Below are 25182 nucleotides of genomic sequence, written 5' to 3'. Positions count from 1 at the left end.
AAGTAGAAGCATAACAAGCTTTTCTTTTTCCAGGGGACCAAATATTTGGGTTAAAGGCTGGAATTTGTTCCACTCAAAAGAACATGGAAACACTGCTTTCTCTACTTCTTTTTAATCATTAAATAATATCAACAGAGTGAAAATGTGTGTAAAACAGATTATCCTGTGCCTTCAGGATTAATTTAAGTAAGGTTAAAATCATCTCATGTTGCTTCTGAAATTTACACATGGGACATTGACCCCTCCAGTCTTTTGTCTTAATTCATTGCCATGATTCCTATTGTTGCTTAATGTTTTCAACTCCACTGTTCCTTCAGTTCATTTTTCCAAGATGGGCTTAAAGTAGTAAGCATTTGGCATTCAACTTTCTGCCCTCTCATTAATAATTAATTTAACTCATACTTTTTATTAATAAAATTGAAGAAATAGAAAACCTTGGAGTTTGGTCAAGCAACCTTAGCTTACCTGTAAGTGATTTATTCTTAATATATTCAGTCCATATTGTGTTTTGCAGGTTTTTGTATTCACGTGCTCCACTCTATTATTTGGGATTCTATCATATTCTTTTTTAAAACTCTCAAGTCAATTTAACAACTGAAATTTCCTTATAGTAATTGTCATTATTACTTTTTAATGTTTTCAAATAAACTTACCCAATGTGTTCAATAATGGCAGTCCGAAAAGTATTTTTCCAAGTGTTGCATCCCTGTGTCTTTGGATGGTTAAAGTTGATGGTAAGTAAGGGGAGAGTAGAAAATTTGTTGAATTAACATTTTTCATTTTTTTCAGTGAACAGACTTGAATGCAATTTGACAGCAAGTTGCAGTGCTTAAGTGCAAATATATTAGGCTATGATAGTTATTGTATACAGGGCTGAAAGATAATAGGATATACATTAGATCATTAATTAAAGCATAAATTATCCCATATTTTTCATGTTGGAATATGTATTTGTGGTCAATCAATAAACCTCAGGCATGATACTTTTTTTTCTTTTTCCCCAAAATAAAATATGCCGGACACCTATTCATAGCCTTGTATATGTAAAACGACTGACTACTGAATTTAAAAAATGGAGCAATGACCTCCTTGATTACTCTGAGTGAAACATAACTAGAAAATTTTGTCTAAGAATTTGATAACCACAAGGATCATATTACTTCCTGGGATTTTAGTTTAATCTATTGTAGACAGGGAGACAAAAAGGGAAAGTCAGATTCACATTACCTCCACATATCTAAACCTTGCCTCAGACACTCTTAGTTCTATAGCCAGATTTTGAGGTTTTCATATAGAGAAGCTCCCCTGATATTTACTATTAAAATTTTGTTGTGCAAAAATAAACCTTAGTTGAGTTCTTATGTAATTCATTCCTATGTGTCCAACCACTTTGGTCATATCTTTCTCCTCTCTTGCATTTTCAAATAATAGCTAGAAAGGTTTTGCTTTCAGACAGTGTTGTTATATGTCCTTTGTGAAAGCTTTTGTATCAAATCCCAAAAACTAATTAAAGATGGCTTTCATTAGTTGGGATAAGTAGCATAAAAGAATCATGCATTAGAATCAGGAAAATGAATTATATCTTAATAATTTAATCTTCCTATTTCTCTCGCTACTGTTTCTCACAGGAACACAGTTAGGAAAACTAAACTGCCAATATATTCCCCAATTACTGGTTTTAGGCCAACAGTGCATTAAAACATGGTGCACTAATAGGCAATATCCATGCACAAAATAGACAGTAGTTAGATGCAGATAAATTTGCTCTCAATAACCTTCATCCTGTATAAGGGGATGAATTAATTTTTTGTTGTCCTCTGGAGATAAATGCAAGATAAATTTAATTTTTTTTTTCTCTTCTATGTCATGCCTTGCACACCACTACCAGTTAATCCTGCAAGCTAATGCTGGGCATAATGACATGAAAATTGCTCAAGTGGCAAGGAACCACGCAAGATAGTTGGATCCTACTTTATCTCTAATAAGAATTCAAAATACATGTATCTTACACAGGAGGTCTGGTTCACTCAGAGTTGTCTGATGGTTTGTAAGAGACACCTTTTGTGACATTTAAGGGGTGGTTTACTAATAGGCAAAAATATCTATTCTGTAAAAGCCTGGAGCCAGAGAACACATCAGAAATTTTGACTGTAGCCTGTTAGTCAACTGAGCAGGGTGAGAGTGAAAAAATCACCTTGACTCTGTTCATCTATTTTTAGCCAGAAATCAAATAATAAAAAAAACCTCATCAAAAGGTAGAAGATGCAGCAGAGTAAATAAACTCCTCTTCCTTACTATAATGTTTTAATGATATCAGATTCTAGTTACTTTCAGTGTCCTTTTTTAATAAAATAGAAATAATCATTATTTTTGTTTTTCATAATTTGGGTTAGTTATTTCATTGTTTGGGCATGTGTATTGACCAAAACTTGTTTGCTTAGTCTTAGGACTAGCTGTTGAAAATACTATTTTTTTTTTAACATGTTCATACAAAAATATGTATGAGTATAGTAAAATTCAAAAAATTTCCAGAAGTTAAGCTTCTCTTTTTAAATATATATGTGCTTATATATATATGTATACACACACATATATATGTATATAAAACAATTTAAAAATACATTGACGTAAACAGAGAAGAAAGCCAGTAATGAAAGGTTGTAGTTGCTGTGCAGATAGGACAGAGTAGAAACAAAAGGTAGATGTGTATGGCTCTTAAACAGAAAGAATAATTTGCTTTAGTGTTCAGTGATGATGATTATATTTGACATTGGAAAGGGAAAAGGTAGGAACCAAGATATGAAGGATAAAAATATTACTATCGCAAGAGATAGAAAAATCTCTGGAGCCTCTCTTTAGCCTCCAGGCTAAACTACCCCAGCTCCCTCAGCCACTCCTATGTCTTACACTGTAGACCCTTCCCAGCTCTGTTGCCCTTCTCTGGACATGCTCCAGCACCTCAATGTCTTTCTTACAGTGAGGGGCCCGGAACTGGACACAGGATTCAAACTGTGGCCTCACCAGTGCTGAGTACAGGTGACAAGCACTGCCCTGGTCACACTATTGCTGATCCAGGCCAGGATGCCACTGGCCTTCTTGGCCACCTGGGCACACACTGGCTCATGTTCAGCTGCTGTCAACCAGCACCCGCAGGTCCTTTTCTGTTGGGCTTTATGATGATGCCATGTCATGGCTCCAGGAACCCACAGATGGGCTCCAAGCATAGCTGCATCAGGCTACACAGGATTATGAGAGTAAATATGCCAGGAACCCACAGATGGGCTCCAAGCATAGCTGTGTCAGGCTACACAGGATTATGAGAGTAAATATATTACTCTATCAACCTCATCTGAAAACCCATATAAAGCTCATAGGAGTAGAAAACATTTGCACAGTGCTGAGTTAATGAAAGGCGTGGCAACTTTACACTGCAATTAGTGTGAAGGCAGCTGAGGATCTTTGTTTACATTAAGCTCCCTCAGGTCTAACAGCAGGCATGACCAGTGCTCAGAGTACCACAGGAAGATATTCAAGGTTTCAGGAGGTGCCCTCGGCTCCTGCAAGGCTTGTTTCTACTGTGGTTGCTCTTCAACTGCTTCCAGATCCAAGCTGCTACTTAAATAATTCTAATTTCACATAGGTCCAGCCTAGGACTAGGTACAACAGCCCACAATTTGTTCAAGCTCTTTGTTTTCACAGATACTGCAGGTAGAAGTGTTTCACTCTCTTTTTAAATGGAAGTTGAGCAACAGTCCTCAATGCTCAGGAGATGACATTAGAGATACTAGAACTCATTTCTGATGTGCTTTGGACTCTAAACCAAACACAGTCTTGTTTCACCATACCTGCATACTCCATTTTGCTGTAGATTTTCTGATGAAACATGATTTGATATACTACTTAGAGTCCATAAAATTTGTACTGTACGACATTAAGTAATGTTGCTGTAACACAGTATTTTCATTTCATGTCTTTCTTTTGATTCTAAGTGAACAGGCTTACTAACGCATTACTAAAAAGGGCTACTTTTATTTTTTTTTCCATCTGAGCAATATTTAGTTTTTTTAGTCTTTCCTTATACTAAATTTCTCCATGGAGATTATTTCCTCACTCCACTGTTCCTTTTCTGCGAGTATCTTCATTTTCAGTGACACTGTTTAGCCACTTCCACAAGGAAACAAGGCTTCTTAATTTTGCTGTGTGTCTGTCTATTCTCTCATGTCCCTCATAGTTTGTGAAGCAGTTAGGCAGTTTCGTACATATTTAATAGAAAGGCAAAAGATCTTTATGTTTCTCTGCGTTTTCTGAAAGCCAGTGTCCATCTAGAAACATGTCTTGGGGTGACTTTATGATGTGTGTCCCATATCACTGCCCTATGCCCAGAAATTAATTCTTGCTCCTTTCTATGCCTCTAAACTGAGCCTGAGAGGGGGAAGGAAAAACTGAGCAAAACTTTTTCAAAGCAGTTTGCAGCTTGTTCAAGGTCACACAGAGATAGCGACTTTTTTTCCCAGCTGCGGCAGGGGAGGGAGGAGGCACCCGGCTTGCTGCTCCCGGGTCAGTTTTTGGCCAGTTTCCGTTTCTTTTTTCTCCGGAGAGAGACTGAGAGTTGAACTTTTTTCCTTCCCTGGAATTTCGGATTTTCTCCCGACGATGCCATGTCATGGCTCCAGGAACCCACAGATGGGCTCCAAGCATAGCTGCATCAGGCTACACAGGATTATGAGAGTAAATATGTTACTCTATCAACCTCATCTGAAAACCCATATAAAGCTCATAGGAGTAGAAAACATTTGCACAGTGCTGAGTTAATGAAAGGCGTGGCAACTTTACACTGCAATTAGTGTGAAGGCAGCTGAGGATCTTTGTTTACATTAAGCTCCCTCAGGTCTAACAGCAGGCATGACCAGTGCTCAGAGTACCACAGGAAGATATTCAAGGTTTCAGGAGGTGCCCTCGGCTCCTGCAAGGCTTGTTTCTACTGTGGTTGCTCTTCAACTGCTTCCAGATCCAAGCTGCTACTTAAATAATTCTAATTTCACATAGGTCCAGCCTAGGACTAGGTACAACAGCCCACAATTTGTTCAAGCTCTTTGTTTTCACAGATACTGCAGGTAGAAGTGTTTCACTCTCTTTTTAAATGGAAGTTGAGCAACAGTCCTCAATGCTCAGGAGATGACATTAGAGATACTAGAACTCATTTCTGATGTGCTTTGGACTCTAAACCAAACACAGTCTTGTTTCACCATACCTGCATACTCCATTTTGCTGTAGATTTTCTGATGAAACATGATTTGATATACTACTTAGAGTCCATAAAATTTGTACTGTACGACATTAAGTAATGTTGCTGTAACACAGTATTTTCATTTCATGTCTTTCTTTTGATTCTAAGTGAACAGGCTTACTAACGCATTACTAAAAAGGGCTACTTTTATTTTTTTTTCCATCTGAGCAATATTTAGTTTTTTTAGTCTTTCCTTATACTAAATTTCTCCATGGAGATTATTTCCTCACTCCACTGTTCCTTTTCTGCGAGTATCTTCATTTTCAGTGACACTGTTTAGCCACTTCCACAAGGAAACAAGGCTTCTTAATTTTGCTGTGTGTCTGTCTATTCTCTCATGTCCCTCATAGTTTGTGAAGCAGTTAGGCAGTTTCGTACATATTTAATAGAAAGGCAAAAGATCTTTATGTTTCTCTGCGTTTTCTGAAAGCCAGTGTCCATCTAGAAACATGTCTTGGGGTGATTTTATGATGTGTGTCCCATATCACTGCCCTATGCCCAGAAATTAATTCTTGCTCCTTTCTATGCCTCTAAACTGAGCCTGAGAGGGGGAAGGAAAAACTGAGCAAAACTTTTTCAAAGCAGTTTGCAGCTTGTTCAAGGTCACACAGAGATAGCGACTTTTTTTCCCAGCTGCGGCAGGGGAGGGAGGAGGCACCCAGCTTGCTGCTGCCGGGTCAGTTTTTGGCCAGTTTCCGTTTCTTTTTTCTCCGGAGAGAGACTGAGAGTTGAACTTTTTTCCTTCCCTGGAATTTCGGATTTTCTCCCTTTTCTGCTGGACTGCTTCAACATCAGAGCACATCGGGAGGACTTTCCACTGAGTGCAGAGGGCCTGGCCCTGGGCCAAGTCCCTGCTCCAAGGAGACCAAAGGGAGGACTCCAACACTTTCCCAGGTTTTTCCTCCACAGCGAGAGATTGTATTATTTAGCATTATTTTCCTTTTCCCATGTGTTTGTTAAATAAATAGTTTTCATCTCCTTCACTTTCCTTCAAGGAAAATTTATTTTTCCCGAACCTGGTGGGGGAGGCGTGGTTGTGCCTTCCCTCAGAGGATATATTTCTAAATTTGGCCAAACCAGCACAAAACAGTAACTGAAAAGCAGCTCACAGTACTAGTATTTCCTGCTGTAACTTTACCCATTTGTACACACCTGGCTTCAGAATACCCTCAGCTTCTGAAACATCTTGCTTCATGGTCAGGTGAAGGTTGTACTCCACCAGCATGTGGAGTACACAGAATTTGTAGCAGTGTTGTGGTTGTGAGTGCAGAAGTATGGTTTGGGTTCTAAGCACCATGTCAGTGTCAGACAAAGGATCTGGAGCTCATAGAGACTGGATATAAGAACAAGGAGGCTCAGAAGTTACAGGGAGTACAAGAGTTTCTAAAACTATTAGTTCTGCAGTCCACCAAACTGCTCCCACTGCTTATAGCTATAATTATACAGAGAACTCCAAAGATAGCCTTTAGCCCTAGAGAAGAATGCATGATTTTACATGTCTTATCCTCAATTCACATTTTATCATTTGTTGTATCTCAAGATGGAATTCACTTCCAAAAGAATTAGCAAACCTTTTTGACTTCTTCACTATCTACAACTCAATTTTGTATTGCAGAAAGTAAAAATAGCTCTCTAGTTTTTTTGGACATGGTGGTTGCCCTAAAAAAGTGACTGAAAGTAAACTCACCAAACCTTTTCTGATTTGTTTTTATAATTGGCTGATTTTTTGATTTTCTTCTTGGAATGTTTCAGTACAGTCCAAATATGGGACATTGGAAAGTATATTCCAAGCTCTCTGCTATGTTTAATCTGCAGAGTTTGAAGTAGACCTGTCAAAGGAATTTCAGGAGAATAATTTTGCATGAGATGGAGTTTTATCAAAATGTGGATCAAGCCATGTGACAGTTTGTCTCAGCTAAAATACATCTGTTTATATCAGCTTAAGACTTCTTAGAGGAACAATGTAGAAACTATCATTAGACTATTGCATGTGGTCTGGACTGTAACTTCCTAATCACAGGAAGCTAATGGTTTTCAAAACTGAGACCCTTCAGACTCCCCCTGGCACTTTATCTTCAGATCTAACTCTTGACAAGCACTTGAGCATTTGCTGTGGGCATGTTGCGTCAATCTCTTTCTGACAAAACAGATTTCTATTTCAAGGAAATATATTCTGAAAGGCAACTCAGGTAATGGAGCTATTTCTGGAAAGAAGATAAACTTCATGTAAGAATGTGTAGCAGAAAGGCAGGGCATGTGTAGGAAGGGATTCAAGCCAGAATAAAAATCAGGAAGATAATGGAAAGGGAAACATTTAGGGTAGAATGGGGTAGGTCTTAATTTGTCAGGACTGTGACAAATCCTTTTCCCATACCTTCTCTTAAACAGCTGTTTTGGATTGTCTCATATCCAGAAGTTTTACTCACAGCCTGGAAGTTTAGACTTTCAAGCATGTTTTGGTGTTTCTCCAAGAAATAAAAGCTCATGTTCTAAACCTTATATTTTTACTAATTTTCTTGATTTTCAAAGGTTTGAGTTTTAGTTAACTTAACAACTGCATGATTTTTTACTACCTGAGATGCCACTTATGGTTTTGGTTTGTTTTCTTCTTAATATTACTTCTGGTTTTGACAGCTTCCTTGTCTTTAGCTTTTCTGGCTATGCCTTCACCCATGCTAAGAAACAATCATGCAGTATGTTCTCTTTAACCTTCCTCATATCACCTGCTTATTTAGTCAAGCTCTTGTGTTAAATTGCTTTCTCCAGCCTTTCTCACTTTTTCTTGATGCTTCTTCATTCTTTCTATTCATTTAATAACAGTTCTGAAAAACTCTTTAATGATCTTTTATTCCTTACTTTTCCTCCTCAGTAAGAACTATTTTTTTAATGTTCTCAGAAGAGATCCTTTATTTCCTTATGTGGGAACTTGTTTTTCTGATTTATCATCTATGCCAAATAACATTAAAATATTCAGTTGTTTCAAATGTTGCTATGACAATGCAGACCTATTGGATTTAAACCTGTGGCATGTACAGGGCAATTAGAACTCATCTTTGAGGCCAGTGAAGTGATTTCTAGGTTAGTGAGAATTTTAGGAGTTATAATAAGGGCATGCTGACACATGCCAAAGTCAGTGACATGCAGAACATGGACATAACATGAAATGCAGTACTGAATGCCATTCTACTATTCTTATTTAAGTCATGAAAGTTTCCTCTTTGCTTAAGTTTATCATCCATGAGTTGAACAATTGGAAATTGGGAAAAAAAAAGGTTAATATTTTCTGGTTCAGGCCAACACTAATTTCATAAAACACTGATTTAACTCTCTGTTACTTAAGAGCTGTGTGTGCTGTCACAAAACTGAGAGACAAATCATGCTCAAGATTAGGTTTTCACATAAATGAAAGTAAGTTTCATATGAACATATGAGAATTTTTCTTCTTAAAAAAGAAAAGCTGATGATCAGTAAACAATATTAAGAATGCTGAGTCCTCCAAATTTACCCCTGCTTTTCAATAATAATATTAAAAAAAATAAGCATTTTGTTAAAAGCATCAGAATACAACAAGCTTCAGGAAATAAAATTATTCTGGCAATGATTCATATGCATCTTGAAGAGGTGCATATTTTGACACATGTAAATGTATCAAAATATTTTTTGCCACTTTTATATATATATGGTAAAATGTCCATGTATAAACTTGTAAATATTATAGGTAATAAGATTGGAATGATTGAATAATCATGTTATTTTCATATCATTCCCACTGTGATGTCAAATGTAGCTATTCAAGAATCCAATGTTTGAATAGTTACAGTATCTTAATAAAAAGCTTTAAGATTTTTTTTCACCATGATCATAAAAGTCACTGGCTATTCCTTATGGTGCAACCTGACTTCCAAGAAATTGGCTTAATGGAAAGCCTAATTCTATCTATCATCATGAGTGTTCATTGGACTTCTTTAAGGACCCTTGGTCTCACTGGAGGACTCTTGAAAATTCTTTTTTTTTTGAGCATCAGGACAGCTAACTGTTCCTTTCATAATAATAGAAATTGAAAGAATATATATTTCAAATTGTTTGAGGTTTCTGGAAAACAACATTTTCAAAATTATTTTGAAAAAAAATTTTTAATTCTAATTTGGAACAAAATCATTTCACTCGTGGGAGAGGAAAGTCCTGCATCCTCTGAGGTTTTGGGGTTGAGGGTACTTGTTTACAATCACAAAGTAGGAAGAGGAATAGAGAGAGATTTGGTACACCCATTTGCCTTCCTTCTCTTTGTGTCTTACCCACCCACAGTCGTAGTCTGCCACAACTCTTGACCTACAGGTGGCAAGATCAATGTCACAATGATTTTAATTTATGGAAATCTACAAAAGGCTTACCAAGTAAATGTGTGGACTTTCTGTTGGTTTTATATTTGCAAAACTTTTTTTCCTAACAGGGTTCCCATGCTCACTGAAAAAAAGGCACAACAATATGTGTTGGCAAGACTATAATATATAAAAGTTAAATACTGGGAAGTGTGGAATTATTACTTGACCCCCAAATATAAAGATGTCAATAAAGAAGAAATTAGTGCCTGTTTTACTTGTGAGATCTCTAGCTGACATATTTTTAATCCACTGTTTCTAATACAAATTCTAAATCAGTAGAGGTATATATCAATTGTTTTACTAAGTAGCATGGGTTGGATATAGGGCTTAAATAGAAATGAAGCAAATAAATTATTCACTTCTGCACAGGGGAATCTTCTATTTCCTTCTATTTTAAGAAATACTTTCCACTAGCCAACAGAAAAAAATTAACATAGATAAATTATATCCCATGTGAATATAAGGGATATGAAGGAGGTAAATCTAAAATATTGCTAAAAACCCAAAAGGAAACCTTTTCTTTTTGGTTCATATTTTAAATTATTTTTCTCTAATACTATCTAGGTCAGCTTGTAAACAGAAAATACCAAATGAAGAAATAATATTTCTGCATTCCTGATGATAAATATTTTAATACCTTCAAAGGAACATATTCAATATATTTTAAAAGTTTCTCTTTTCTAGCCATAATTCTTTCATTATTTCAGCTCAAATTCATATGGCTTTGATCTTATGAAATTTATCTTTTTTCACAAATTAACCACTGATAATTAAAAAGAAAAAGCCCTTCTCTGCTGCAGATAGATCATCTTGCTTCATCACATACAACAAATTGACCAATTATATTATTTAAAAACTCTTTTTAAAAGTCTCTTTGTCTTTCCTACAGTTCTGTAGTTTCTGTCTAATAATAGCAGTAGTTACCATCTCCATCAGAGCAGTGTGTTGTTTGGGAAAGAAAAATTAATTCTATTAATAGGATTCACTCATAGATGTAAATGCCACTGTGACAGGCCATCAGTAAATCTGAAAGGAAAGCAGATTCTCCACATGCTATTATAATAATTCACTTTTCCTTAGAGGGATGAGAATTACAGTGTGGGGTGTTAAAATGAGTTTATAGTAGAGATTAAAGGTATCAGAAACATGGTAAAGAAAAGATACTATAAAGAAGCTGCATATCAAACCTAATCTATCTCAAAACATTGAGGTAATAATCTATTTGTATAGACTTTTGCATTTGCAGTAGCATGCTGCAGTCACTTTTCAGATGCAGATCAGCCAAAGAATAACAGTAAGAAAAGTAAATGAGAACTGTAAAACAGATTTAAGCATTCAGTTTTACTAATAGATGGGTGGTGTTTTAAAACCTGCCCTGATGATCGTCAGTTATTCCTTGACATTTCTACCACTTTATTTGATTTCAGAAGACTGCTAAGAAACTCTATTGTCTAAAAAAAAACCACCAAAAAATTAATTGCCATGGTGTGGAGAACTCTGATATCATCAACTTTTCAAGTTGAGAAATTAATTGCCCAAATATCTTGTTTTTAGACAAATTTAAAGCAATTTATGCTAATGTATTTCTTGAAAAACTGTGATGAAGCTATACTAAACAACTCTAAGCTATACACTGTCAAAACTTTAATCTTCAAAGAAAACCATAGTTTCTTGATGGATGTTCCTAAACAGATTTTAATTGTCCACCTGCTGAAAAGTTTTAGTTAGCACTGAGGCATTTTGATGTGATGACATCAGAACTATTTGTGACTTTGCTAAGACACATGAATTAAATGCAATAAATGTAGCTAAGAACACTTTCAGCTTTATCATTATGAAATGACAGCTGAAACCACAGAGTAATGTTAATATTCATGGAAAGTAGGTTATAAATCAAAATGATATGCTGCTTAAAAATATGGAATCAAAGTATAAAATCATTTAACATTTATACCATTCAGTTTCCTTTCAAGATCAAGGTAAAGCCTCATTAAGGCTATGGAGTACTTTCAGAAACCTAATTTCTAAACTTTATAATTTACATCATTTATAAAATATTTTGGAAGTTCTTTTTCTGCTGTCCTGTAGCCATCAGAAGTTCACAAAGCGCTACCTGAAAACCACTTGTGTATGTTATTAAATAATTCATGATATTTAGATTCTTCCCCAGTACAAAGAACTGCAGAACTTCCTATCAACTTCTCCCTACAAAGCACCAAAAAAAGAGAAAGAAAATGGCCTAGCCACAGCAGAGATATATATTTTTCTATTGCTCCTATCTATATGTATCCCATGTAGGTTTTTTTTTCTTTATATCAGTATCTACAAATAGTGTTTCCTCTATCTGGACACCTGCTTTTAATAGCTTTATTTTGTGTTGCTGAATAAATGCTTTGCTTTTTTTTTTTTTTCATTTCTTTTCTTCCTTTCCCTATTGAGTGTCAGTGACGTGTGACAAACAGAAATGTTTCACAGACACCATCTCAGTGACTTTCTTTGCATGCAAATGTGGTACTTTGCTTTTAAAATGATAATCCAGTACTATTCTGTGTACTTAAAAAATGCAATAGTTGAAGTATTTTGAAATTCTCTTGTTCCATTGCTTGACAGATTTCATCTGGCTTTTTTGCACCAAATTCTTTGTCAAACTACTCTCTCCTTTATACATCTAGTACCTCATTATATTTTTTGATAGATATGACCCTAATACTTATAATTTGCTTAAGAGGGAAATACAGTGTTTTCTTCAAGCTACTCAGTCTAGACATTTTTATCATTAGCATATTTCATATTACAAAAAGCCTTTGTTCAGATAAAGTGGAACTGTGTCCTGCCATTATATTACTAAGTTATAAGTAGATAAAAAATTTTGTCTCCCTCCATTATAGTACTATGCAATATGTTTACAACTGAACACAATCAGAACCTGAGTTACTGTTTCCAGTGTTCATCCTGTCATTTTCCCTATTCAGCATGTGAGCATGTTTTCTACAAATCTTTGCATTAGTATTTCCCCTTCAAGAGAAATCTCTACAGTACTATGAGAAAGCACAGCTAAGAAATTATCATAGTTCTGCATCAAGGCTGATGGAGCTTGAGTATAAGGAAGAGAGAAGTGGAAAGACTGACAGTAGAACAAGGATTGGTTTGAATAGAGATACCAAGGAGCAGTGATGTGTGTCTTAACCCCGCTATAACAGGGTTATATGAGCATGATGGGTATTTTGGAGAACAGAAAAACCATACAATGCCCCAAATAATAGCAACATAACAGATTTTCTTATCCTCTCTTCATACATGAAGCTGCTAAACATACCGAAAACATGAATGAGTCTTTCAAGGCAAAGTCATTCTACCCAGTTTCACATAATTGAAAATATTTAAAGGTTTTGTTTTCTCTTTATTTAGTTAAACATTTGTCATCAGTCACTAAGAAGACTTTAGTACTAAATTGTCATTACAGAAGCGTTAACGGAGATTTGCAGATTCTTAAGCACCTATATTTCAGTATTAGTACAGTTGGATGCATTAAGTGCTAGTGCCAGAAAGCATCACTAAGCAAATAAGTTTATATCAATATATTCTTAAAAGCTTAACTTTTTTCTTTCTCTGTGCCATAAAAGTCAGTCATGGAATCACACTTATAATCCAGTTTTCCTTTGTTACCTCTCACAGTATGTTAATATCTACCTGCATCATGGGTTTTGAGGCTGGGAAGATTTTGGTGGTTGGATTCAGTGCATTTTTCCTCAGTGATTGTTTTTGTCTTTCAGACTTGAATCTCCTACTAGATCTTTGGTGATGGAAGCACCCAGGGGAGTGCAAGTCAATGCAGCTGCAGGAGACTTAAAGGCTACCTGTAGGAAAGAGCTGCACTTACAGTCCACAGAAGGGGAGGTAAGTTCAGCCAGCAGAGAAATGTTATACAGCTCTGCCCAGCATAACACAAACAGTGTGAGGAAGGTTTATTCGACAGCAAGGTAAACAACACAAAAACTGTTCTGCATTTGCCTTTGTTAAAGTAATTTTGGTTTAGTTTCTTCAGTTATTAATACTTATTTACTTTTTTACAAATATTTGAATCCATAAGTATCATTCACACTGAAAATAAACTTAGTTAAATTAATACAGATCAGAATTACTTGTAAATTAAGAGTCAAGGAAAAAGCTTCCATGGAACAGAGTCGGTTAAGTGATACTCATAAAAAATTGATTTGGATTAATCTGTAAAAATAAGACAGAGAAGTTTGGATTAATTTGGATTAATGTATCATTAAACCATGATTAAGAGGTTTAACACATTTGCTCTACCTGTGGTTTGAGTCCTTAAACTTTTACTATCTCTGTAAGAGAGACAGAGTACTTCAATTGTATGTTCATTCTCCTGTTTCATTAGCGTCTTGTTTCAGAGATCGGTGATCAGTGATTGGCATAAAACTACTTTGGTATAGATTCTTCACATGTAAACCTGTGTGAACTCATGAAAATGATTCAAAATTGGGTCACTTGTTGGGATGACAATCTATGTATTGCAAAAATGCATGAAAGAGTACTGGCAAAGGAGTCCTCTCATCTTCAGACCATAAAATGATATAACATTAAAAAAAAAGCAAAAAACTTGTTGAAGGCTACCAAGAGCTCTCAGATTTGTATTAGGCACTTTGGAGAAATTGACAGATTTTCAAATTGTTCTCAGAGGGACTTGCTACATTACAGCACTTTTGAAAATCCATAAGGTAAATATCTCATTGTGAATTGAGCTCTTTAGAAATTTTTAGCCTTTTGTGTTTGTATTTTGTATTTTCTACCAAATGTTTCCAGATATTTTACATACTATCCAAAATAAGCAAAACCAAATAAAACCAAAATTCAGGTCTGTGACAGATAGTCCCCTGCAATGCACACTCTGCATTACAATGCAGACAGGAACATTTTGGCCAATATACTGCATCAAAAGCCTATTTTGATAACATTTTTCTATTGATGCAAGTATCTGTCCAGCATAATTAAAGCACTATGTTTTCCTGATTCAGAGCCTCAAATATTTAAATATCACATGCCCCACCTTATTTTTGAGTTTCTCCAAAAGTTATCTCTTCCCCCAGTGTCTCACCTTTACTTACCACCTGTTACTGTTTCCTAACATTACTGAGATAGAAGTAAAAAATCTAATCCTCTTTTAATAGTAAATATTGTCCTGCCTCACCACTGTCCTTTCTGTGGGTATTTTTGGGTCTAGAGCTTCTTGTACCCTGTCTTGTTTTCCCTTCATAAATCCCTACCTGGCCAAATCTATCATGCTTCCTACATTTATTAACCTAAATTTTGCAAATAGAATGTATTCCTTTGTTCTTTCCCTTCATGGTATTGCCAGAGGGTAAAAGTAAAACTTAAATTAAAATTAAAGTTTAAAAAAAAAAAAAAGAAGCCAACAGAAAGACTGTTACCTTTCCTCAGCCTTCCACTATTCTTTAAGCAATGCTTCTTTCTATATTCTCTTTGTTTTGTATCATACACCTCTATGGGGATTCGTAAAATATTTTGTCTGTGGATCCATCAGGTTTTTTTCGCTATATCAACACTGTGAGTTCATTGCATGACTTCTCATTTTTCTTAAGTATTTATCTTATTGAAAAGGTAGTTTTGGGAATAATGTCCTTTGACCTCAGCTGGACTTTCAGAATGGGAGCCCAAGAAAAGGTATAATGCCTATATTATGTATTATTCAGAATGGGAATTCAATTTTGTATTAAATGTTTTGTAGGAAAAAAAATGCCAGTGAAAAGCTGACTTTTCTGAACTTATTAAAAATCAGTATTTTCTCTATGTGCTAAGACTTTGCACATCTGTGATTTACTACAACGATGTTAGATTGATAATTATCAGAAAACTAACTACCAACCTTTGCCCACTCTTTCACAATGAACTGTTCTATAAATATACATCTGACAAAGTCTTGAATACTTGCAATTTCAGTACAATCTGAAATGAACTGTAGCTTAAATCCACAGAGAAATTATACCTTGACCAATTCTATCCTGAGGTCTGACCAATGCCTTTATAGTCTACTTTTTAATCTCTTACACTGGAGAGGGTTAGAGGAAAATGCAGAAACAATTTGGAAGGTATATGATAGGCTCCACAGCATTAGCTGTTGTGCAAAGTTCTGTGGCCACATTAGGGAATTGCTGGACTAATTACAGCCTGGTGTGAGGAACCAGGGTAAACATCTGATGGATTAAATATCTACACAACAAAATATTGATTGGTTTTCTTGCTTACAGACCAACAGATAAACCAGAGATTAGCAGACAACATAAAAAACCCCCCATGTTTAAAGGGTTTTTCATTATTCATTTTTAAGAAAACACATTCTAAAATGAAAAAGTATCTGTATTAAAAATAATCTTCATTTTAGCCTAAGAATTATATGCCTTATCAGTCAGGTTTCTTCCACAAATAAATTAGTATTGTCTTTGTGAATTGGATCTGTGAACCATTTTCATGACAAGACAGTTTGAAGTAGAAAGAAATGCAGGGTTTTTTGTATTACTTTTATTCTGGTTAACTAAATTTAATTTTTTAATGTTTGTAAGCTTTTCCAAAAACTCATCAAAGATATGTGAATTAGTATTTTCTTTCTCTAGCAAAGTTGTTGCCCTATTATGACAGAAAATAGCACTGTGGCACCTGGAATCAACCAGTTATAGCCATGTTATATAGAGTTATGCATTTACTGACTATGAAAAATAGATTTTCCTTTTATTTAAGAATAACTTCAGAATATTTTTAAGAACATAAATGCGTTTATGAAATACTTTTCCTCTAGCTTTATTTCTATGCAGTATAATCTTTAGCCTCCCACATCACAAACCGAATGCCACTGCAAGCATCCTGAATTCTGCTGTTTGATATATTTTCTTTTTATTTACTGCAGTATTATAATAATCCTTTTAGCCCTATTGCACATTATAATGTGTGATCCCAGACGGAATACTGGGGGCTGTAATTTAGATTCAGATTCTGCTGCCCTTTCTAAAGCTCTTGAGCTGCACCCTTGTGAGTCGAGGCATCGGCAGAATCCTTTGATTCAATTAAAACTTGGCATTTAATTGTGAACTATGTATTCTACTATAAATAAACCATAGCCAATGGTTTAAAGCAGCAGTCATTTACAAGGAATGTGAAATGTGAAGCTCCAGGCTTCAGCTGAATCCACTGGTTCACATAAGAAGAAAAAGAACACTTCTTGTCTCGAAATTCAGCACAATGACTGCTAGTTGACTACTGCTTTTTCACATAAAAGTGTAATGCAAAAGTATAGATCAATTTTGAATTCTGTAGATATTTTATTTTCCTAGATATAAAAATATTTGAATTGAACCTGGAACACATTATTATATAAAGACAGCAAGCTGAAAGGACTATTTGATGGTGTCCACTCTTTGGCCTAACAACTAATTGCAATAATTTTGACCATACAGAATCACAGAATGGGTCAGGTTGGAAGGGAACCACAATGGGTCATCTGGTCCCACTTCCCTGCTTAAGCAGGGTCATTCTAGAGCACAGGATTTTGTCCAGACGGTTCATGGATATCTCCAGTAAGGCAGACTCCACAACTTTTCTGGGCAATCCGTGCCTGTGCTCAGTCACCCACACAGTAAAAAAGCTCCTTCTCATATTTAGGTTGGAACTTCCTGTGAAAGAGTTTCTGCCCACTGCCTCTTCTGCTATTGCTTGGCACCACTAAGAGCCTGGATCCATCCTCTGACATCCTCCCTGCAGATACTTATAGACATTGATGAGGTCCCTTCTCAGCTGTCTCTTCTTGAGGCTGAACAGCCCCAGCTCCCTCAGCCTTTCCTCATAAGAGAGATGCTTCAATCCCTTAATCATCTTTGTTGCCCCCCACTGGACCTGCTCCAAGATCTCCATGTCCCTCTTGTCCAGAAGAGCCCAGAACTGGACACAGAACTCCTGATGTGCCTCACCAGGGCTGAGCAGTGGGGCAGGATCACCTCCTTTGACCTGCTGGCAATGCTCTTCCTAATGCAGCCTAAGGTCCCATTGGCCTTCTTGGCCACAATGACACTCTGCTGGCTCATGGACAGCGTGCTGTCCACAAGGACTCCCAGGTCCTTCCCTGTACAGCTGCTTTTCAGCAGGTCAATCCCCAGCCTGTGCTGGTGCATGGGATTACTCCTCCCCGGGTACAGGACCCTGTACTTGCCTTTGTTGAATTTCAGAATGTTTCTCTCTGCCTAACTCTGCAGCCTGTTGAGGCCCCTCTGAAGGGCTGCACAGCACTCTGGGGTATTGACTGCATCACTCTGAAATAGAAGGCTACTAAGTAGGCTCAGCTCTTAGGAATCTTGATCAGCTGCTATGTCTCTTTGCAAGGAGCTTCTATGTAGGTTAGGCTCTGCACTTTCATTGCATCCTGTTGACTGTCAAAAATGAAGTCAATAAAAGGAGAAAGATGTACAGAGGCTTCTCATTTTTACAAATGTATTTATATTAATCACCCTGTCTATGACCTTTTTCCTATTTACTTCTTTATGCCCTTGTATTTCCCTGTCAAATTACACTCTATCATGGCATCCTTTGTAGAGTATATTTTGTTGTTTCTGGCATAATATGGCTGATCTCTCATTATGGTAAGGCTTATAGCTGTCACACTAAAAATGAGCAATATTCTTTAACAGACAAAGTTTACTCAAAATCAGCGTGGCAGACAAGAGGTCAAGTTGATATTTACCATTTTAGCACACCAGATTTAATGAAGCATGCAGACAATGTTATTTTGTAGAGGCTAACAAATGCATATGGTACTAACATTTGATCTATAATCCTATCCAGTTCTAAATCCAGGAGATGCATTTAACACAGAGATTAATAATTAAGGGTTAAATATTAATATTTAATAAATCTGCAGAAATCTTCACTTGTAAGATCAAGTAACAGTACTATTTTAAAGCATTTGGTGGCATTTTTGTGGATGGTTTTTATGTTCTGAAACAGAAAACAAAAAAAGAAACAGGATATTTTAAATTAAGTAGGTATACTGAAATTGAATTACCTTGTTCTACAGGCTGCTTGCCATAACTAGGAGGAATGGCAGATCAAAGACAACAACATTTCATAGATTAGTTCAATTCAACCAAGTTGTGTTTGTCTGAGATTAAATGTATGCAAAAAAAAATTAAATGTTTGCATGCGTTAATTAAGTTCAACAGACAATAAGCAATGGCAGGCTATAGAGCTCAAAGATCCACAGTTTTTTCACCAAAAATTATCTAATACATGTGCTTTTATTATCTAATACATTTTGTTTTCAAAGCCTTTTTTATGGTATTAAGCAGTTGACTTGTTACTGTTGTCTGTGAAAAAAGAGATTAGTGAAAATGAAGGGAATTTTTTCTGTATTCTTTTAAATTATAGGTTTAAAAAATTCTATTAGTATGTTTTGACAGATACTTAAAATTGAATGCATATTATTTAAAAAAGAAAAAAAAACCTTTCATTTTCAAACCAGTTATTCACATGTAATTTAATTTATAGAAAAAAACAGTGTTCTGTACCAGTCTACAATTAAAAATACAAAACTACAAAAGCAAAGCAGTTTAACTGAAAACACCCATATTTAAAATGTTTTTTTCATGGCCAAATGTTCAAGACCCACACCATAAGGAATTTTATTAGAATGGTAAAAATGGCAATGAATAATTTATTATACATTTTTTTTTTAATTAGTATTGCCTTTTAATCTAATGATTATTTGAATGGTATTAAGTTTTTTTACTCTGTAGTTTTAGCACAAATATTCCAAGTACATTTTCTTTTCTGGACTGTGTACATAAATCACAAAGAAGTCACATCTTTCCAAGACTGAATGAATTTGCAAAGACTGAAAATTATTTCCATAATAGAAAGAATAAATACATCAGAAAGTTTTTTGCTTCAGTAGACACCCATATACTGTAGTGTGGTTATAACTCAGTAGTTCCAAGATGTACTCTTGTGTATTAAATTTACAAAAATTCCTACTTAAGATGAAACCTTACCCTCACAAAGACCTCTTTGGTACTGACAAGTCAAAACATAAATTCTTCCATTCAAGAACGAACTGTACACTTCACTAATGCACAGTGTTATTTTCAACGTATAGATATGTTATTTTTCAAATCTTTCTCAGATGTCAGTAGTTGCAGTCATAAAATGAAGATGAGAATGGAAGCAATACTGCCAGGGTGGCTCTGCTCAGGTGTACCAGGTATAATCTTTAGAAAGAGAGCATTCACCACACCAGGCCACTCTTAGGCCTGCAGGTCTCATTTGTCTTGTGGTCAGTTGATCCTAGTACTGTAGAGAATACATTTTCAATATGCAGTTTGGACCAGGTATGTTGGTCTTCTCTGAATATTTAGTATATTCAGTTTCATCTCAGTCATTGCATTAATTTCACTCTTAACTGTTCCTCAAAACTATTAATCATTACTACCAATATGGTTCCAGATATTGTGCCACCATATGTTTAAATTTTCCAGTATATACACTATCAAGTTAATATTTTAATTTTTCATTATGACTTTTTGTTCCTTTTTCTCAGAACTATCATATAGATTTAATGAAAGCCACAGATAAGTGTTAGAACAAATGGTCCATGAAAACTAAAGTACTTCAATTTATCCTATAGATCATCTCAACCTTGAATATTGAAACACATCTGCATCTGAAAATTGTATAGCTGACTCTAGTGACCTAACCTATATAATCCTCTCTGTGGGATGCTTCTGATAGCATATGCAGAAGAGCAAAAAGCCTAAGAAAAATCCTTGCATTCCTGTAATTCAGATTAATTGAATATTTAAGGGAATCCAAAGGGTTTATTTAGTGAGACATCACTACAATGTCATCTCAAACTGGTTAACACCCACCTATCAGATTGCCTTCTTTTCTTTCACATTTCCTCCAGTTTCCTGCCCTTTCTTATCTACATTAGACTTGAAATATGCCTTTGCAGCTGTATAGAATTGCTCGTTTAATCAAAGAGTACATGGATACAGAAAATTCTTCAATGTCTATAAATCCTAACTTTTTCATTTAGCTGTATCAACTTAAACTGTCATTTGCTCTCTTGAGAGGACTTAGTCAAAGACTCATTGGAGAATTTTATACATGACAGGTTCATATCTCTGCATTAAAGGCCTTGTACAAATATTTGATTTTTTACCTCATGCCTGTATCTTTCCCACTGAAAGTTTGCTCCTTCAATTTAGTTCATTGTTTTGTAGGTAATCGATATATTCTGGCTTGCCTTCCTCTCCCTTTCCCTCTCAATGTTCAGATTAGTAATACAGTCTGATGAGCAGGTGAATGACAGATCTTCATTAGCAAAAAATGTATGTAAAAAGAGTACAATTTTTCCATTCCTATCACATGCACTACAGGCTGATTCAGCTTGATACTTTAATTAGTCAGAAATCAGATCTACTTTTAAACATTGTAGAACTAATTTATTTTTCTCTGTACTAAGATGCATGAGACCAAGCAATGATCTGGGATTTCCAAACCTTAAGTATTTAGAGAGAATGATGCTGCTCAGGACTCTGCTCTCCATGAAATAACATTTCTTTGAGTAGCTGCTGCCTTTTCCATTTTGGAATCTGTCAATCAGTCTCCTACAATGTTTCAAGAATGGATGAAGGCTTTGGTTTTATTTGTGCCTATTTATCTGCTGAGGTGCGAGGCTCTCAGAATGGGTATGACTGGCCAGCATTGCCTTGATGCATGTGAAGTATTAAATGGCTTCTCTCATACCTCTCACAGCAAAACAGATTAGAGAAAGACTGTGTACACAGGCACTTCCATTAACTACTGTCATCTAGCAACAGTGCTCCCTAGAATCATCATACTGTTTAATTTTTTGTTTTGTCACTTCTTCCCTTCTCTTTAAACAAACACCTGATATCATCAGGCATAAAACAGTAAGTAGTTTAAGTTTTGCTGGTCTTGGAGGAGTTTTAGCCATGAATTTCACTTTTTAGCAGATCAGAGGACAGGAAATGGATATCCTCAAATATGCATTATGTTCTCTGAAATTCCTAATTAATTGGGCTACTCTGGTGGTATATTTGGATTCCTGCTTAACTAAGAGATAGCAATGTTGCATCTCTAAATTTCGTCTTTCATTTATAACCTTGACAGCATATGTACAAAGTAGGTTTTAATACTGGCTTTAAACCAGCTTTATTAATCCTCTTCATCTCAGGCTTCACCAGGGAATAGCTATAGGAATGTGATTAAATTGGACTCACCACAGCAGATATCACCCTCTCAAGAAACCAGTTCAATTTTCTCAGACACCATACCCTAGTATCCACACTGCTCACCAGATGTTCTAGAATGCATGCTGGGACAGGACTTGATAGCTAACACTCAGGATTAGGATACCAGCTAAACCTGGATTGTTCTACATCACAGTATGAAGTTTGTAAGTATCAGTGGAAAAGTCTGCACAGCTATGCTTATAAAGATCATTTCATTTAGTGAGCAAAATAACTGAGCTACATTGTATTGTAATGCACATCAGAGTAAGGTGCTCTGAATTAAAGTCTTGGAGCAGTATGAGGAGATATACTTACAGCTTTTTACCGGCTAGGCTCATAGTTCAATGCCTTAGAAAGCCTCGGGCAGCCTAGAGAGGTAGCACGGGCAATCCAGCATTTCAGTAGCTCTAAAAGCAGTAAATCGCAGCTGCAAAACTGATATCACCAGCAGAAGCAAAGAGGGAGAAATATAGCTTTTGGTTTGCCTAATTCTTGCAATTAGAAGCTTTCAAATAGAAACAGACAACAAGATGTTCGCAGAAAGGGTTGCAAAGCCAAAGAGGGCGAGCCCCCTCTTGGTCCTTTCTTTTATTCGGAGAAGGGGAAAGGGGAGGACTGGGGGCGGACCTGGGGTGACCGGCCAATCAGACACTGCTAAAGAGTTGGAGTTACATTTGGTTTTGCCTGCACTTGGAACACAGTGGTTCAGAGCACATGGCAGAGACAAGTGTCGTGGGGAGGAGGAAGGGAAGCTCGGAACAGGCAGCAACAGCAGTACACTACAGAACATCTGCAAAAAGGTTGCAGAAGTGTAGCTCTCCTGATGTAAACAAACAGAAAAAATTTGTGAGCTCATAGAAAATAATATAATAAAATTTATGAGATTTAACTCCAGCAGATCTCTGACACATAGGCCCTCTTAATTTTTGAGTTAATTCTTGTTTGAATTGAAACATGTCTTTTAGAACCCATTTAATTTTGTTTTACAGATTTCTCATGATCCTTCCCCATCATCACTGCAATTAAGCTGTTAAAATGGCCAGTCACACAATCTATCAATAGTATAAAGAGCTCATCTTGTATTTTTTTGCATTGCCTTACACGTATGTCTTCTACATTGAAGTGCATTTTATTATTGCATATATAATATTCTAATGTATCCAGCTTCCTTTTTTTTTTTTTAATAAAAGCAAAGAAATAGTCTTTTTCTTATCTTCTATGGTATTCCAAGTATATCAAGGTGTGCTGGTTTTGGCTGGGATAGTTTTTATTTTCTTCACAGTGGCTGGCATGGAGCTGTATATTAGATTTGTGCTGAACACAAGGTTGATAATATAGAGATGATTTTGTTATTGCTGAGCAGGGCTCTGTTGCAGCGGGGATTTCTGCAATATGTATAGACAGCGAGGCCTGTGGAAAGAAATAGGGACCGATTCATGATAGATATTTCAGAGATCTTTATTCTTCAGCCACGTGGCCGGGGGACTGCCGAAGAACTGAGCAATCACGGGACAACCAGGGTACTCCCCGGGCAGGGGAACGCCAAACAACCAATGGGGAACGGGATTCACCAGGGAGTAGGGAAACCCCATAGGCCATGCCTCTACTCCAGGGTCCCCTCCCCCCAGACCCCAGGCCATGGGGGAGGAACCCCAACAGGGCTTAACACAGACGCAAGGACTTTTGCTCTTCCTGCTGCCATGCTGGGGAGGAGACTGGGCGTGCATGGGAAGCTGGGAGGTGACACAGTCAGGACGGGTGACCTCAACTGACCAAAGGGACATTCCATACTGTATGACATCAGGCTCAGTATGTAAAGCTCCTGGGGAAAGAAGGAATAAGGGGAAGGGCCTTTGGAGTGATGGCGTTCGTCTTCCCAAGTCACCATCATATGTGATGGGGCCCTACTCTCCTGGGTTTGGCTGAACACCTGCCTGCCCATGGGAAGCAGTGAATTAATTCCTTAGTTTGCTTTGCTTGTGTGCATGGCTTTCCCTATTAAGCTGTCTTTATCCCAACCCATGAGTTTTCCAGCTTATACCCTTCCAATCCTCTCCCTGATCTTTCTGGTGGGGGAGAGAATGAGTGGCTGTGTGGTATATGGCTGCTGCCTGGGGTTAAACTATGACACAATGATTACCGAAAGTCAGCATTAAAAGTCCAAAAGGCCACTCAGATTTTTTTTTTAGCTCTATTTGTTAAAAGTTATCGAGAACTGCTGATTAAAAGTATATGACATTACTGGCTCCAGTTTAATATCCTGTTGAATTACTGTTGAAATTGAAAGTATTTTATCACAGTCATGTTCTGACATCAATTTTTGGTCTTTCTCCAAGTACAGAACTATGCTGAGCACTATTTAGTACAAAAGATATACTTACACAGACCTTGCATTGTAAAATGCTACTGGATTTTTATTCAATGCTACTGATAAATCTACTGTTACTAATTTAATAATGGACCTGTTACCCTTTGTTTTTTCTTGATATGAGAAGTGAAAGAATACTTTTAATTACTTGTCACTCCATTCATTATTATATCCTTTGTTTCCTTCCCACATTTTACCAGTTCCTCGTTTCTAGTTTGTTATTAAACTCTTTTTTCCCCCATCTGTTATTTTGTTTTCTTTTTATATTTGCCATAGTTACTTTCACATTTACTCCTAGCTGAGCATTTTAATATATGTAATCTTTTTTTTTTTCCAGTTGTAATTCTAGCAGAACATTATTAAATTGTTCCCAACACCATCCACATTTCTTGCATAAAAACTATTTCTTCAGGGGTTATGACTACTAATTTTCTCAGGTCTGCGATACTGGACTTTCCAAGCAACACTGTGGGTTTGTGTGTCTAAATACATCATTCCTTTGTCATAGAAGTTACAGAACAAAGATACTAATTTGCTGCATTTTAGTTTTGTGATCACTTCTTCTTTCAGTCACAATGTAAACTAAAGCAGGCATTGTGACCTGCAGAAGCCACCTTTGCCTCTGAGATTCTCCCTTTCTGCCCTTTTTAGTGAGTATTTCCTCCCATAACAGTAATTGCTGTGGAAGCTGGAGAACTTAGAGTGATGGGGAGTTGTAGTGTTTGGGGCTACCTTCAGACTATAATTACCTTCAATAATTCCAGTCATTTACAATGCTTCTGCTGTGGATGGAAACATGATTATGCATCAATC

The 25182-nt window shown here is 36.3% G+C and overlaps 1 protein-coding gene across 3 annotated transcripts in view; it reads left to right on the top strand.

Moving 5' to 3' along the window:
- The window catches only part of SGCZ (sarcoglycan zeta), a 258244-nt gene that overhangs the window by 221499 nt on the left and 11563 nt on the right, over positions 1–25182 (top strand). For all 3 annotated transcript variants that reach the window (XM_017744653.1, XM_017744654.1, XM_008641436.2), the window contains exon 7: positions 13443–13566. In XM_017744653.1, the coding sequence (XP_017600142.1) occupies positions 13443–13566 (124 nt within the window). The remainder of the gene's footprint in view (positions 1–13442; positions 13567–25182) is intronic.

Source organism: Corvus brachyrhynchos, unplaced genomic scaffold, assembly GCF_000691975.1.
Source record: "Corvus brachyrhynchos isolate BGI_N302 unplaced genomic scaffold, ASM69197v1 scaffold17, whole genome shotgun sequence".
NCBI lineage: Eukaryota > Metazoa > Chordata > Aves > Passeriformes > Corvidae > Corvus > Corvus brachyrhynchos.
Note: the sequence above shows the minus strand (reverse complement) of the source record. Positions and strands in the feature narration are given on the sequence as shown.